This window comes from Coffea eugenioides, chromosome 3 (genome assembly GCF_003713205.1).
Source record: "Coffea eugenioides isolate CCC68of chromosome 3, Ceug_1.0, whole genome shotgun sequence".
Lineage (NCBI taxonomy): Eukaryota > Viridiplantae > Streptophyta > Magnoliopsida > Gentianales > Rubiaceae > Coffea > Coffea eugenioides.
The window spans coordinates 9398878-9410272 of NC_040037.1; the positions used below are offsets into that span (position 1 = coordinate 9398878).

General features: G+C 38.0%; 2 protein-coding genes across 2 annotated transcripts; both read right to left on the minus strand.

Moving 5' to 3' along the window:
* Positions 1–825: 825 nt before the first annotated feature.
* Positions 826–2076, minus strand: LOC113765967 (putative disease resistance protein RGA4). The gene is made up of 2 exons (XM_027310203.1): positions 1555–2076; positions 826–1374 (listed from the first exon to the last, which is right to left on the minus strand). The coding sequence occupies exons 1-2, from the start codon at positions 2074–2076 to the stop codon at positions 826–828; spliced, it is 1071 nt and encodes a 356-aa protein (XP_027166004.1).
* Positions 2077–7187: 5111 nt separating this feature from the next.
* LOC113765969 (UPF0481 protein At3g47200-like) lies at positions 7188–10405 on the minus strand. Its single transcript, XM_027310204.1, has 3 exons — positions 10360–10405; positions 9402–9555; positions 7188–8733 (listed from the first exon to the last, which is right to left on the minus strand). Exons 1-3 carry the CDS (start codon positions 10403–10405, stop codon positions 7248–7250), a joined length of 1686 nt encoding a protein of 561 aa, XP_027166005.1. The 3' UTR covers positions 7188–7247.
* Between the last annotated feature and the right edge of the window lie 990 nt (positions 10406–11395).

Here is an 11395-nt window from a genome sequence, read left to right on the forward strand (position 1 = left end):
TGATATGTATGGGGCCCGATCTCAGAATCTAGTTGGACTAATCGAGCCGGCAGGGGCCTGGTCGGAGCTAGTCTAACTTAGACTTGAGATCATTAGGTTAATTAAATATGTGAATTGGTTTGTGAACCAAATATGTGAACCTGTGTGCATGAACCAACTTTGCTCGAGCTATTATGTGTGTGTGGGTGACTGGCCAGTGTGGGTGGTAAGGTGGATGGCGGGTTGACAAGTGGAGCTCTACGGACCATAATTTGCGGTCGACGGAGTGTCGGCAGGTGGTCAATCATGACAAACTACTTGGCTTTGAAGCCAATCTGTATCCTACCTATGTGTTATTATTTCGCTTATAACTGGGTGCTATGTGACTTTAATTGCTCCTACTATGTAAAATTTACGCTTTTACCCATGCGTACTTACTAAGCGTTTAGCTTACCCCTTCTTTTTATTTTCCTTTTAGGGGTCGACGCGGGGACCACTTTTGGGCGTTTGACTAGTTTAGTTAGGTTTAATACCTTTCTTTGGGCAGTTGATAGGCGTGTAATAGTAATAGTGATAAGTGTTCGGACCCACCTTAGGGTCCACCTTATGGTCATAGTTGTAGTGATGGCATGAAGCAGTAGTTCGGACTTCTACTTTTGAATTGTATATAGAACATTTTTGCTGCTGTATGTGATGTACATAGTGAACTTTTGAGCATGTATATAATGTGTATAGTAACCGTTTGGGTGTGAATAGTTGTTATTAATTTTTGATTTCGAGTCCTGGCGCGAGCTAGGCAGACGGCCTGCTAAGCCCTTTGGTACGCCTTTGGGTACGGTGGGGTCGTCACAACTTGGCCCCTAAAACTTTCTCGCTCAAACGACGTCCTTGGGGTGGATTAAGCAATCCTTGTGCATTCCAGAGTTGTATGAGTTCATCCTTTTCCATGACAGAGCCTTTTGGGAAAGTAGAACAATAAAGGAAACATTGTTTTAACGAGATTAAAGGCAAATGAGTATAGGACAAGAGCAAGGCACCAGGGATAGGATCATCAATATGCCATGTGTCGCTTGTAGCTATACTGTTCCACTCTTCTTCATCTTTCTTGGTGTACAACAAACCTCCTATGGTTTTTATCGCCAGCAGATGACCTCGGCACTTTCTTACTATCACTTCACCCGTTTCCTTCAGTGTTGTGGTCATTTCTGGACCACCTGGGGCAAATGCTATTTGCCGAAACAATTTCAAGCAATATTCTTCCGGAGGAACTACGCGATAGCTTGACCCGGGTTGCAGCAACTCAGCAGCTCGTTCTGAACGAGTAGTTACCAATATTTTGCTTCCTTTACAACCGCCTAGCGCATACAAGCACTCTTTAAGTGATTGGGCATCTTCCTCGCAAACGTCATCGAGGACGACATCATCGAGGACGAGCAGTTACTTTTTTCCTTCCAGCCAGTCTCGAAGTGCTAATACAATTCCTTCCATGCTAATCGAGTTAGAGACGATACTGGGGAAACATTCTAATAAGGATTTCAAAATCCGCCTTATACTATGTTCTCTCCCCACACAGACCCATATCCTCACATCAAAATGATTCACAACCTCATGATCATAGAAAATCACCCGAGCGAGTATTGTTTTGCCAGCGCCCCCCCTTCCCAATATGCCAACGAAGGAGCAGTCCCCGTCATTTCCAACACTCAGCAACATTTCTTTCAGCTTCAGCTTCAGCGAATCATCGCCTCCTTGAAACATGTGTGGTTCGACAACCGAAGAATCAGTAGTCTGTAGGATTTCTTCAAATCGTGCAGTTGCATCCACTCTGCGTTCGGGCAAATCAAGCCCAAATTTGTGCGCCCCATGGGCTAGATCTCTATATATTGAACTCACGAGCATGAACCGGCGAATCACCTTCCTCCTCGTGATCACAGACGAGTTGAAGCAAGAAAAGAAGTTACATACCTTGTTCCGCTTCTTCTTATCCTGAAGGCGCTCTACTGCTCCGGGCCGGCGAGCTTCATATGCAAACCATGGTTCAAAGTCGTGGTCGCGGTCACGATCGCGACTCAGAACGTTCCACATCGATTTCGGCATATCGATCGCGGTCTCGGTGAGACGCAAATTTTAAAATATTTAATATTCTAAAAATTATTAATAATATAAAAAAAGTATGCTAAACAAAAATAATAAAAAATAGCAAAAGAAATGGCCAAGTCAATCCGTCACGGTGTAACTCGACCGATTTCTCGTCTTGACTCGGGATAACTCGGAGTGACTCGGTGTGACTCGGCCGAGTCAATCCGTCGCGGTGACGTCTCGGCCGATTTCTCGGCGAGTCAAGTATCTCGGTATCGTTTCGTCACGGTATCGTATCGGTAGAGTCGTCTCGGTCTCGGCCGAGACTTCGAACCATGATTGCAAACCCATCCAGCAGATCACCCGCAGTGACACTCACGTCGTTGACCTTTTTCAACCATAACCTCCTAGCTGCCGAAGCAGAAATCTCCGTGTGATCAGCAGCGGAGAGTAAAGCTTGAATTTTCTTCAATGATTCCATCAAGTCGTGGAGATGAGCCTTAACGCCCAGCCTATCTGCCATGCTGCTAAATTCTCCTTTCTCAGTGAATCTATCTGCTTTCCTTAGGAGCCCATCCAAACTCTCGAGTCCAACAGCGTGAGGTTCAGACATCTTAACTTTTCTCACTACCTGTTGTTGATGATAACGTCGTTGTTGTTGTTGCTGCTGCTGCTGCTTTTAGGAGCGAAATCAGAAAGTACAGACAACAAAATTAAGGGAACTCACAAGTGAATTGAGTTTGCCAGCTCAGATGGAGATCTGCATTCTGCACTATGCACCTTTCCCCTTTTGAAATCTCTCTGCCTTCTTGTCATCAAAGCTGAAAGCCCAGTGCTTTCACTTTACAGCCAGTGCTTTCACTTTACAGCTGAAAGCCCAGTGCATGCGGTGTTAGCTGGTTGAAACAGGGATAAATTACACTGAGCACCCTGTAATTAGGGGTAAATTTCACTTTGTACCCTTGAGTATTTTTTGTCACCATTTTTTTTTTCACCCAAAAGATCAACGGTTAACCACATTGGTCAACTTTTCCACTTGAGTGTATAGTGCACTTTAGTGTTAGTGAAAGGACTAATTTGCTCTTTTGTTATTATTATTTGTTTTTTGCCTCAATATTTTCAGCTTACCAATTTTTTCTACTATTATTTTGCATACATAGAACATCTTTTTAAAACCAATTTTAAGTCGTTTCGTCATTTCTATAATTGTATATTAATTTTTGTTCGTTATAATTGATTCAAATTTAATTACATGAATAACTCAAATTTATAAAGCATAGGATGCCATATATGTTCAGAAATTATGTAGTATAGTGTGTTTGAATAGCTAAATAATTGCCAGAAATTATTTGCTTACATCATAAATATAATTTCCAACACACCTTTTTATCTTCCCAATTATCTTTTTATCTCACATACATCACATCACAAAAAGTGGTACAGTAATTATTCTAAATAATATTTTAAATAATCTCCTATCCAAACACTATATTAGTAAATAATGGTAAGAATTTATTTTTTTTCTTTAAAGGCTTACAAAGAAAATAAAGGGAAAAAAGGGATTATATAATCACACTTTTTCCTTGTGAGTTTCGAGAGTAGTCATACTTTACTATCCTCAACCTCAAAAGTATATATCTTGTCCTCCGTCAAGACTGGTCAAACGTTAGAAAAGTTAACTCTATGAAAAAAAAACTAACTATTATTGTTGAAAGTACAAAACATAAGAGAATGCTTATTTGACATTATAATAGAAATTAATTATTAAAAACTCTAATATGCTTTAACAGTAGTCAATCCTAAAGATGGCAATGGGGGCGAGTGCCCACCGCAGGGTAGAAATGGGGCGGGGGCAAAATATTTCCCCTCGCCTTAAAACGGGGTGAGGGGTGGGGAAGCATACACCCCGCCCCATCCCTCGCCCCGTCTCCCGCATATAATAAAATATATATTTATAATACAATTCTAAATTTTCTAAAGTTGCACCCTTACTTACGAGTACAACGATAATCAGTGTCAACAGCCGGCGCAACAATTGAAGAAATTTCTTGGACTATTGTTAATTTGTTTCTAACGCCCCCCAAAGACTAAGCTATCCAATTCTAACCTGTTTTGCTCCTAACCTTTTTTTATTTCGATCGGTTCCATTCCTCCGCACTGAATGTAACTTGACTTGTTATGTTTTATTTCTATCTTGACAGCTTTTTAATCTTATTTAACATTGTTTACAATTGTATTATTATAAATAAACATTTATGATAAGTTGATTTCTTCCACCGTGCAGGACAGCGAGGGAAACGGGGCTTGGGGTATGGGGGCAAGTAGCGGGGGACGGGGGGAGCTATTTGACAACGGGACGGGGGGTGGGGGAAGGATCCCCCGCCCCAATCCCGTCCCATTGCCACCCCTAGTCCCCCGTGGGGAAACGGGGTGGGGGTGGGGGCAAGGGGCGGGGACAGGGGACAGGGGGAGTTATTTGACAACGGGGCGGAGGGTCCTTCCCCCGCCCCAACCCCGCCCCATTGCCACCCCTAGTCAAACCTAAACATAGAAAAAATAAACTCTTCTAATAAAATCAATTATCTCAATGAAGGATAAAAGACAATGAATCTATATGGATTGATATTACAAAATGTGACATATTTTCTTATTGTTATTAAGCATGTTGCTCTCAAAAATATACTTTTTTACTAATGAGCAAGTATCTTACTATTTATACATAAAGCGAAAGGGAAGGGTTTGGTGTAAATAAATTGTGTCATTTAATGTACTGCCTAATCTAACCTTACTTTTAAAGATAATTACATCACTTTAATTGCTCACTTTCCTACAATCATTCCGTATTTTTTGAATTAACTACCACTTCCCTAACAAAAAAATTACCACTTTTTTTGTAAAGTACTACGACAGTTTAACTAATTTAAATTACTATTTTTCAACAAAACAAATAATACTAATAATTTTTATATCTTTTTTTATTAGTAACACACACACACACACACGCTGGCTGTGGCTTAACTACTAGTTTTAAGTATAACAAACCATACACTTCATTTTGATATAAAACAAAACAATCGTCAGGTTTTAGTGACATTTCATCATACTCAGAAGTGCAATCTCGACAGAGTGCAATCTCACGTCTGTTTTGGAGGTCGAATAAGTTTTTCTGATCACTTTGAAACAAGCTATATAACTCTTGATGACAGGAAACAAATTTTGATTTTGAACTAGTAAAATTCATAAGCACAAGTCTATCACCTGCTTCACGACACAAAAATGGTCGGTTGACGTTGGAACAGTGATAGCCTTTAACTCATGGTTAAAATTTTTCACCTCGCTAGTATTAATAAGAACTCAGGTTTGAAATAGATGATTGCATCAAGTGCAGAAAAATTTTTCAATCTTGAAATAGCCCAATAGGATAGGCTTTAATGTATGGCTATACTACCAACTAAAAGGGGAATGCAATACAAAATGTTTAAGGGCAAATTACATTTTATCCCCTTGTGGTTTAGCATTTTTTTTTACATAATCCCCCTATGGTTTCAAAATCTATACATAACCCTCTCATGATTTGGATTAAAGTGTCAAAGTGACGGAAATAGTCATTCGTAACGAAACTTTTAAAAATGTTGAAATTACCCTTATAAATACATGACACACTAATCACGTATGATTTTTATATTTTACCATATAACCCCCTTATGGTTTAATACTTTACCATATAACCCCCTTATGATTTTCAAAATATAGACATAACCCCCCTTGGTTAATAAATAATTGGGTTAATCACATTTTATCCCCTTAAAAAATACCCCATTTCTCAGTTTACCCCCTAACCTTTAATTTTGCTCACTTAACCCCCTTTAGGATAAAATTGCCCTTGCATTATTTTGACTTTTCATTTGCCTTGTTTTCCTTTCTTTTATTTCTTTTTCTCTTTCTTCTTTATTTAATTCTTCCTCTTTCCCACAAAAATCTTCACCTTAATGATTGAAATTAAAAAAAAAATTGCAGAGATCTATCTTCTCCTTAAATGATTAAAAAAAATATTCAAATTACTTTCCTAAAATATAAGTTTTTTAGCCTTTCAATTCTTTTAATTTTGGGTTTTCCTCTTTCCTTTCTAGTTTCTCATTTTATTTTCAAGAAAATATCTTAAAATGAAATTGTGATGTGATTAATAATCATCAATTGAAATTTGTGACACGTGGCATCATACAAAAAATCAAAATTAGTTTTTGATGCCTTTTAAACCTTCACCCAGAAATATGCAATTACAAATTCAAAACAAAAATTTTCGTTGAAATGAAATTTCTATTGGGAAGGATGAAAGAGAGAAGAAAGAGAAAAAGAAATAAAAGAAAGGAAAACAATTTCATCTTATGATATTTTCTTGAAAATAAAATGAGAAATTAGAAAGGAAAGAGGAAAACCCAAAATTAAAAGAATTGAAAGGCTAAAAAAATTGTATTTTAGGAAAGTGATTTGAATTTTTTTAATCATTTAAGAAGAAGATAGATCTCTGCAATTCATCTTTTTTAATTTCAATCATTAAGGTGAAGATTTTTGTGGGAAAGAGGAAGAATTAAATAAAGGAAAAAGAGAAAAAGAAATAAATGAAAGGAAAACAAGGTAAATGAAAAGTCAAAATAATGCAAGGGCAATTTTGTCCTAAAAGGAGTTAAGTGAGCAAAATTAAGGGTTAAGGGGTAAATTGAGAAATGGTGTATTATTTAAGGGGATAAAATATGATTAACCCTAAATAATTTTTAACTTTACATAAGGGTATTTTTGACATTTTAGATGACTCCGTTACGAATGATCATTCCCGTCACTTTGACACTTTAATCCAAACCATGAGGGGGTTATATATAGTTTTTGAAATCATATGGGGATTATGTAAAAAAATGCTAAACCACAAGGGGGTAAAGTGGAATTTGCCCAATGTTTAATGTTCTTGGCACGGAGAGAAGATTATGCAAAAGCCAGTAACAGATGTCTGCATTTTTGTAAAACAAACATACATAAACCACATTGATGCAGAATGTAATTTGAAATACAAATACTAAACCACACTCGCTCAGTTACAGGATACAACACATTGCTGTTTACCTAAATATAAATAACAAGAAAAACATTATTGCTCTTTAACAAGTGCTGAGTAACTTCACTTTTTTTAAAGAAACTTAAGATGGAGACTTGACCTGAAGTATAGAGCATGCTGTCTGAATAGCAGTAAGAACTAGCAGTATACTGGCAGCAATAAAAGAGATGATAGCCCATGGACTGCGAAAATAATCACGGCGGAGCATTGCAATCCACTCGGTTAACTTTCTCACCAACTTGTGCACCCAGTCTCTGCTGTATTCATTCAGTTCATTGCAGAGGTTAGCAAAATAAAACTCCTTTGGATCTGTTATCATCTCTTTGTAGAGATTGTTGAAAACATTTGCCACCTGTTCACTGCTTTCGAGTTGATTCACAATGATTTCATGTTTAATGAGTAGATCAACATCTTTCGGGGTATCTATCAAGTTATCCATCAGAACAGCATAACTTGTTATGTCCTTGGAATGATAACCACACTGTTCAAAGGCTATCAGGTTCTGGAAAAAGGTTTCTGTGAAGTCATTTACAGTCAGCTGTGGAATTACTAACTCTCCTTTCCCAAAGCGTACGTCAAATAGGCATTTTTCTGTTCCATGACGGAACTTAACCCCCACTGCAAGCAACTTAGTTGCAGTCGCACATTGGGGAAATTCCATTTTCTTTCCTTCTTTTGGTTCAGCTCTAGTACGTGATGGCCCATGAAGCATTGCTAGGAACTCAACCAGGTGCCTTGCACAGGAAGATGTATGGGTCGTACTTGGCTCTAGTTTCCTGGTGTTCCCTACATTCTTTAAGTACTCAAAAGCTAGTTTATTGAAAGATGGCGGCTCATCAGAGTCATTATCCAAAAACTTGCTCAGTTTTCGAGAAACAAAACCATTGTACATTGTAGCAATGAACCTCATAGGAAGTTGGTTTTCTAAAAGCAGCAAATCGTGCATTGTATCATTTGATACCCACCGATTTTCAAATATCATGTCACCCATCTCTCTCATTTCAGGAAAATAGCTTTTTAAGAAGAGCTCAATAATAAAAATTCCATCCAACAAAATCACCTCGGATAATTTAAAGGGATTTCGGATGTAGGTATCTTCATAACACCCACATACATTCTTTTCCTGACTATGGACATATTCTGCCAAAAGTTCTAATGGAACTTTAAAGGTGTGCAGGAAATTGTTTAGATACTTTAATTTGTATTCTTCCATGGCTTTCAACTGGACATCACCGTGGTGAAGGGGACCAATCGAAACTAACCGAGGCGTATAGGCTTCTTCATTTTTCCTCCTTTGTTTCTCAGGAACTCTATAGATACAAACTGTACCATAATTAAGAGGATCTGAAGCTAGCATGGATAACTTATCGTTGATCAAGGATGCTAAATGTATTGCGCTTGCAGAGTAGTGTGTGTACCTTGGTAATTCTACTTGCCCAGGGGGGATGGGCTTGGAAGAATTGACACTGATTTTGACCTCACTTCCAGGATCAACAACAATTACAACTTTTTCTTCAGTTTCCATTCCAGTCAGTTGATGAAACCTGACTTTGTTCTTGGAGAAAATTCTTAATTTGTGATGAAAAACAAAAGTTATACTACAAAGGGGGTGATTAGTGAAGTAGCTTCCACAAATGTGATCTTCGCATTTGTGAAATGCGAGTTCAGGTACCTCGCATTTCACAAATGCGAGGTAGGTGCTTTTAAAAAAAAAGAAAAACAAGCTACGGTTCTTCAGTTGGGAGCTCAAGAGATCGCATTTACAAAATGCGAGCTTATTTCCTCGCATTTCAGAAATGCGAAGTACTCAAGCTTTTTTGACCGAAAATTGGATTCTGACCGCAATTGTCTAAACTCAAGCTTCAGCCGTTTCAGCCTCCAAGACACGCTTCGGTTTCCCGCTTCAGCTCAATTTCGAATCTAATTTCTTAGCTGCTACCCATCAATTCCTCGCAGCTGGGTTTTGTTTGTCTTAGTTTGTCCGTCTATTTTCGTTTCATCTTCGCCGCTTCACCACACAGCTCGCCGCCGCTGCATTTCTAAGCTGCTACCCAGCTCAGATTATACCAGGTTTGTTTATCCTTGTTCCATTTTTTTGTTTAAGTTATGTCGTTGTTGATTATTGGTTTTTGGTTGCCCTTCCGTCCCCACTTGCCTCTGTATAATGAATATGTAGTGCTGTAATTTTTAAGCGTATGATCCGAGCTCGAATCTATAAAACCCAGAAGGATCCGACCTCGGATCGTTTGAAAAGCCAAAAATTAAAACAGCTGATCCGAGCTCTGATCCGACAAGTTCGTGTTGTATCCGAGACCTCGGATAAACTTCTGTTATAGTTGATCCGAGCCATGTCGGATCCGAGGACTTTTTGATCAGATACGACCTCGGATCTATTTAGGTGTTGGTACTAAACAGCTAAATTCCAGTACTTCACTGCTAAATTGCACCAAAGGCCTAAGTAAAAGCCTTTTTCTTTTGGTATTATCTGAAAACTGGAGTATAGTAAAAAAAAAAAAAGCCCTCGGTCTTGAAGTTCGACAGCCTATCTAATGGTCCCTTCTGTCACTTAATTCAGTAATTGAACCATGCCATTGTGGAGTTGTATTATAATCTGATATTGAAGCATGTAGAAAGTTTCCCTTGCTTCAAGTACTTTTATTTGGTTCATTGGGACGATATTTTGACACGATTGGTTACTTGGTGAAGTGAAGTGAGAATTTGACAGAATCTTCCAAAACATGTTTTTCAGTTGTTGAACACTTCTTCTTGTTTGTCTTGCTAGGTTAGTATAACAGGGTAACATAGATATAATAAGCATGACTCGTTCAATAATAATCTCCCTTGTCGGAATAATAATAAATGCTTGAACACCTCCCTTGTCAGAATGGGACACCAAAGTAACCCCCTTGCGTGGACATTTTTTTATTTTCTATAAGTATGTTTTCTATACCTATGTTATCTAGTTTACCAAGGGTTAAATTCTTTGAATTTAGGTGAATAGATCCAAAAAGGTATATCGGAACAAGCAAGATCTACGGGAACGAGGTGGTTCATTTGAACAAATCCCTCATTGCACCCCAGATCCTCTGCTCCAGTACCTTATGTTGGGTCTGTGTGAACTCCATCATATTCATATAGGTGCACATCGAGTTTTCGAAATAAGCCAGGAGACTTGAAGAGGCTTTGATTGGTACCACTAGGAAGTTGTCTGCAGAAGTGCATCTTCAGAATCTTCGGCATATCATTGGGTAAGTCATGTAGTTTTCAAGTAGATTTAATTGTAGACTTGCACATGTTCTAATTTATAAAACCTTGCTTGGATTCGTTTTATTTTGAATTCATGAATGTAATGTGAGACCTTGTAGTATAGTATATTTTTTAATTGCATGTTATGGTGGTTGACAGTGGAGCATACGAAATTATTGTTGTTTCACATTCTACTGTGTACATTATATTATTATTGCAGGCTTAAGGAAAATTCGCAGTTGGTTGTCTTCTATAAGATGCTTATTGTATGTCAAATTATTCTACCGTATTTGTAGTGCTGTAAATTATCTCATATTTGATGTCTTGTTTGAAAATCGATGTGCCTATGTTGGTTGGCAAGGAGTTTTCGCCCAGTTACAGGGGAGACTCTGTCAAAATTTGTTTAAAATCTTTTTGGGTGTTTTGGTTAGTGATTGCCTTAAGAGTATAATAAGACAAATTGGCGGCAATATGGACTCAAAAGGGGGGGTGCTTCTTTCCGTTAAATAAAACAAGACATCCTCGGAGATATTACGTACTATTCAATTTAATTAGGAGTTGTTGAATAACTTTTTGGCATTTGGATGATGATGATGTATAGGCGGTTAGAGGGAACATTAACTTAAAATGTTGACTAAAAATTTGTATACAAGACAAACTGGAATCACATTTGCTTGTACTACTACAAATGTGAGTTCTCCTTTGCTTGTACTACTACTTGTACCTTAAACACACATTTGCTTGATTAAGGTGAGTTCTCCTTTGTATCACACTTGAAACAGTAACAATGGATAGGGATTGTTATCTGATGTATACTCTTCTACCGCATGAGCTAACTTATTTTATTCCAAAATAGGGATTCTTTCCACACGTATGTCTATAGAAAGACCTCTGCGCGTGTCTCTTTATTGGGGAGGTAAAATACACTACGAGGATGGGTCAATTTGTTACTTGCCTCGTATGTGCAACCGTACATTCTCTTTA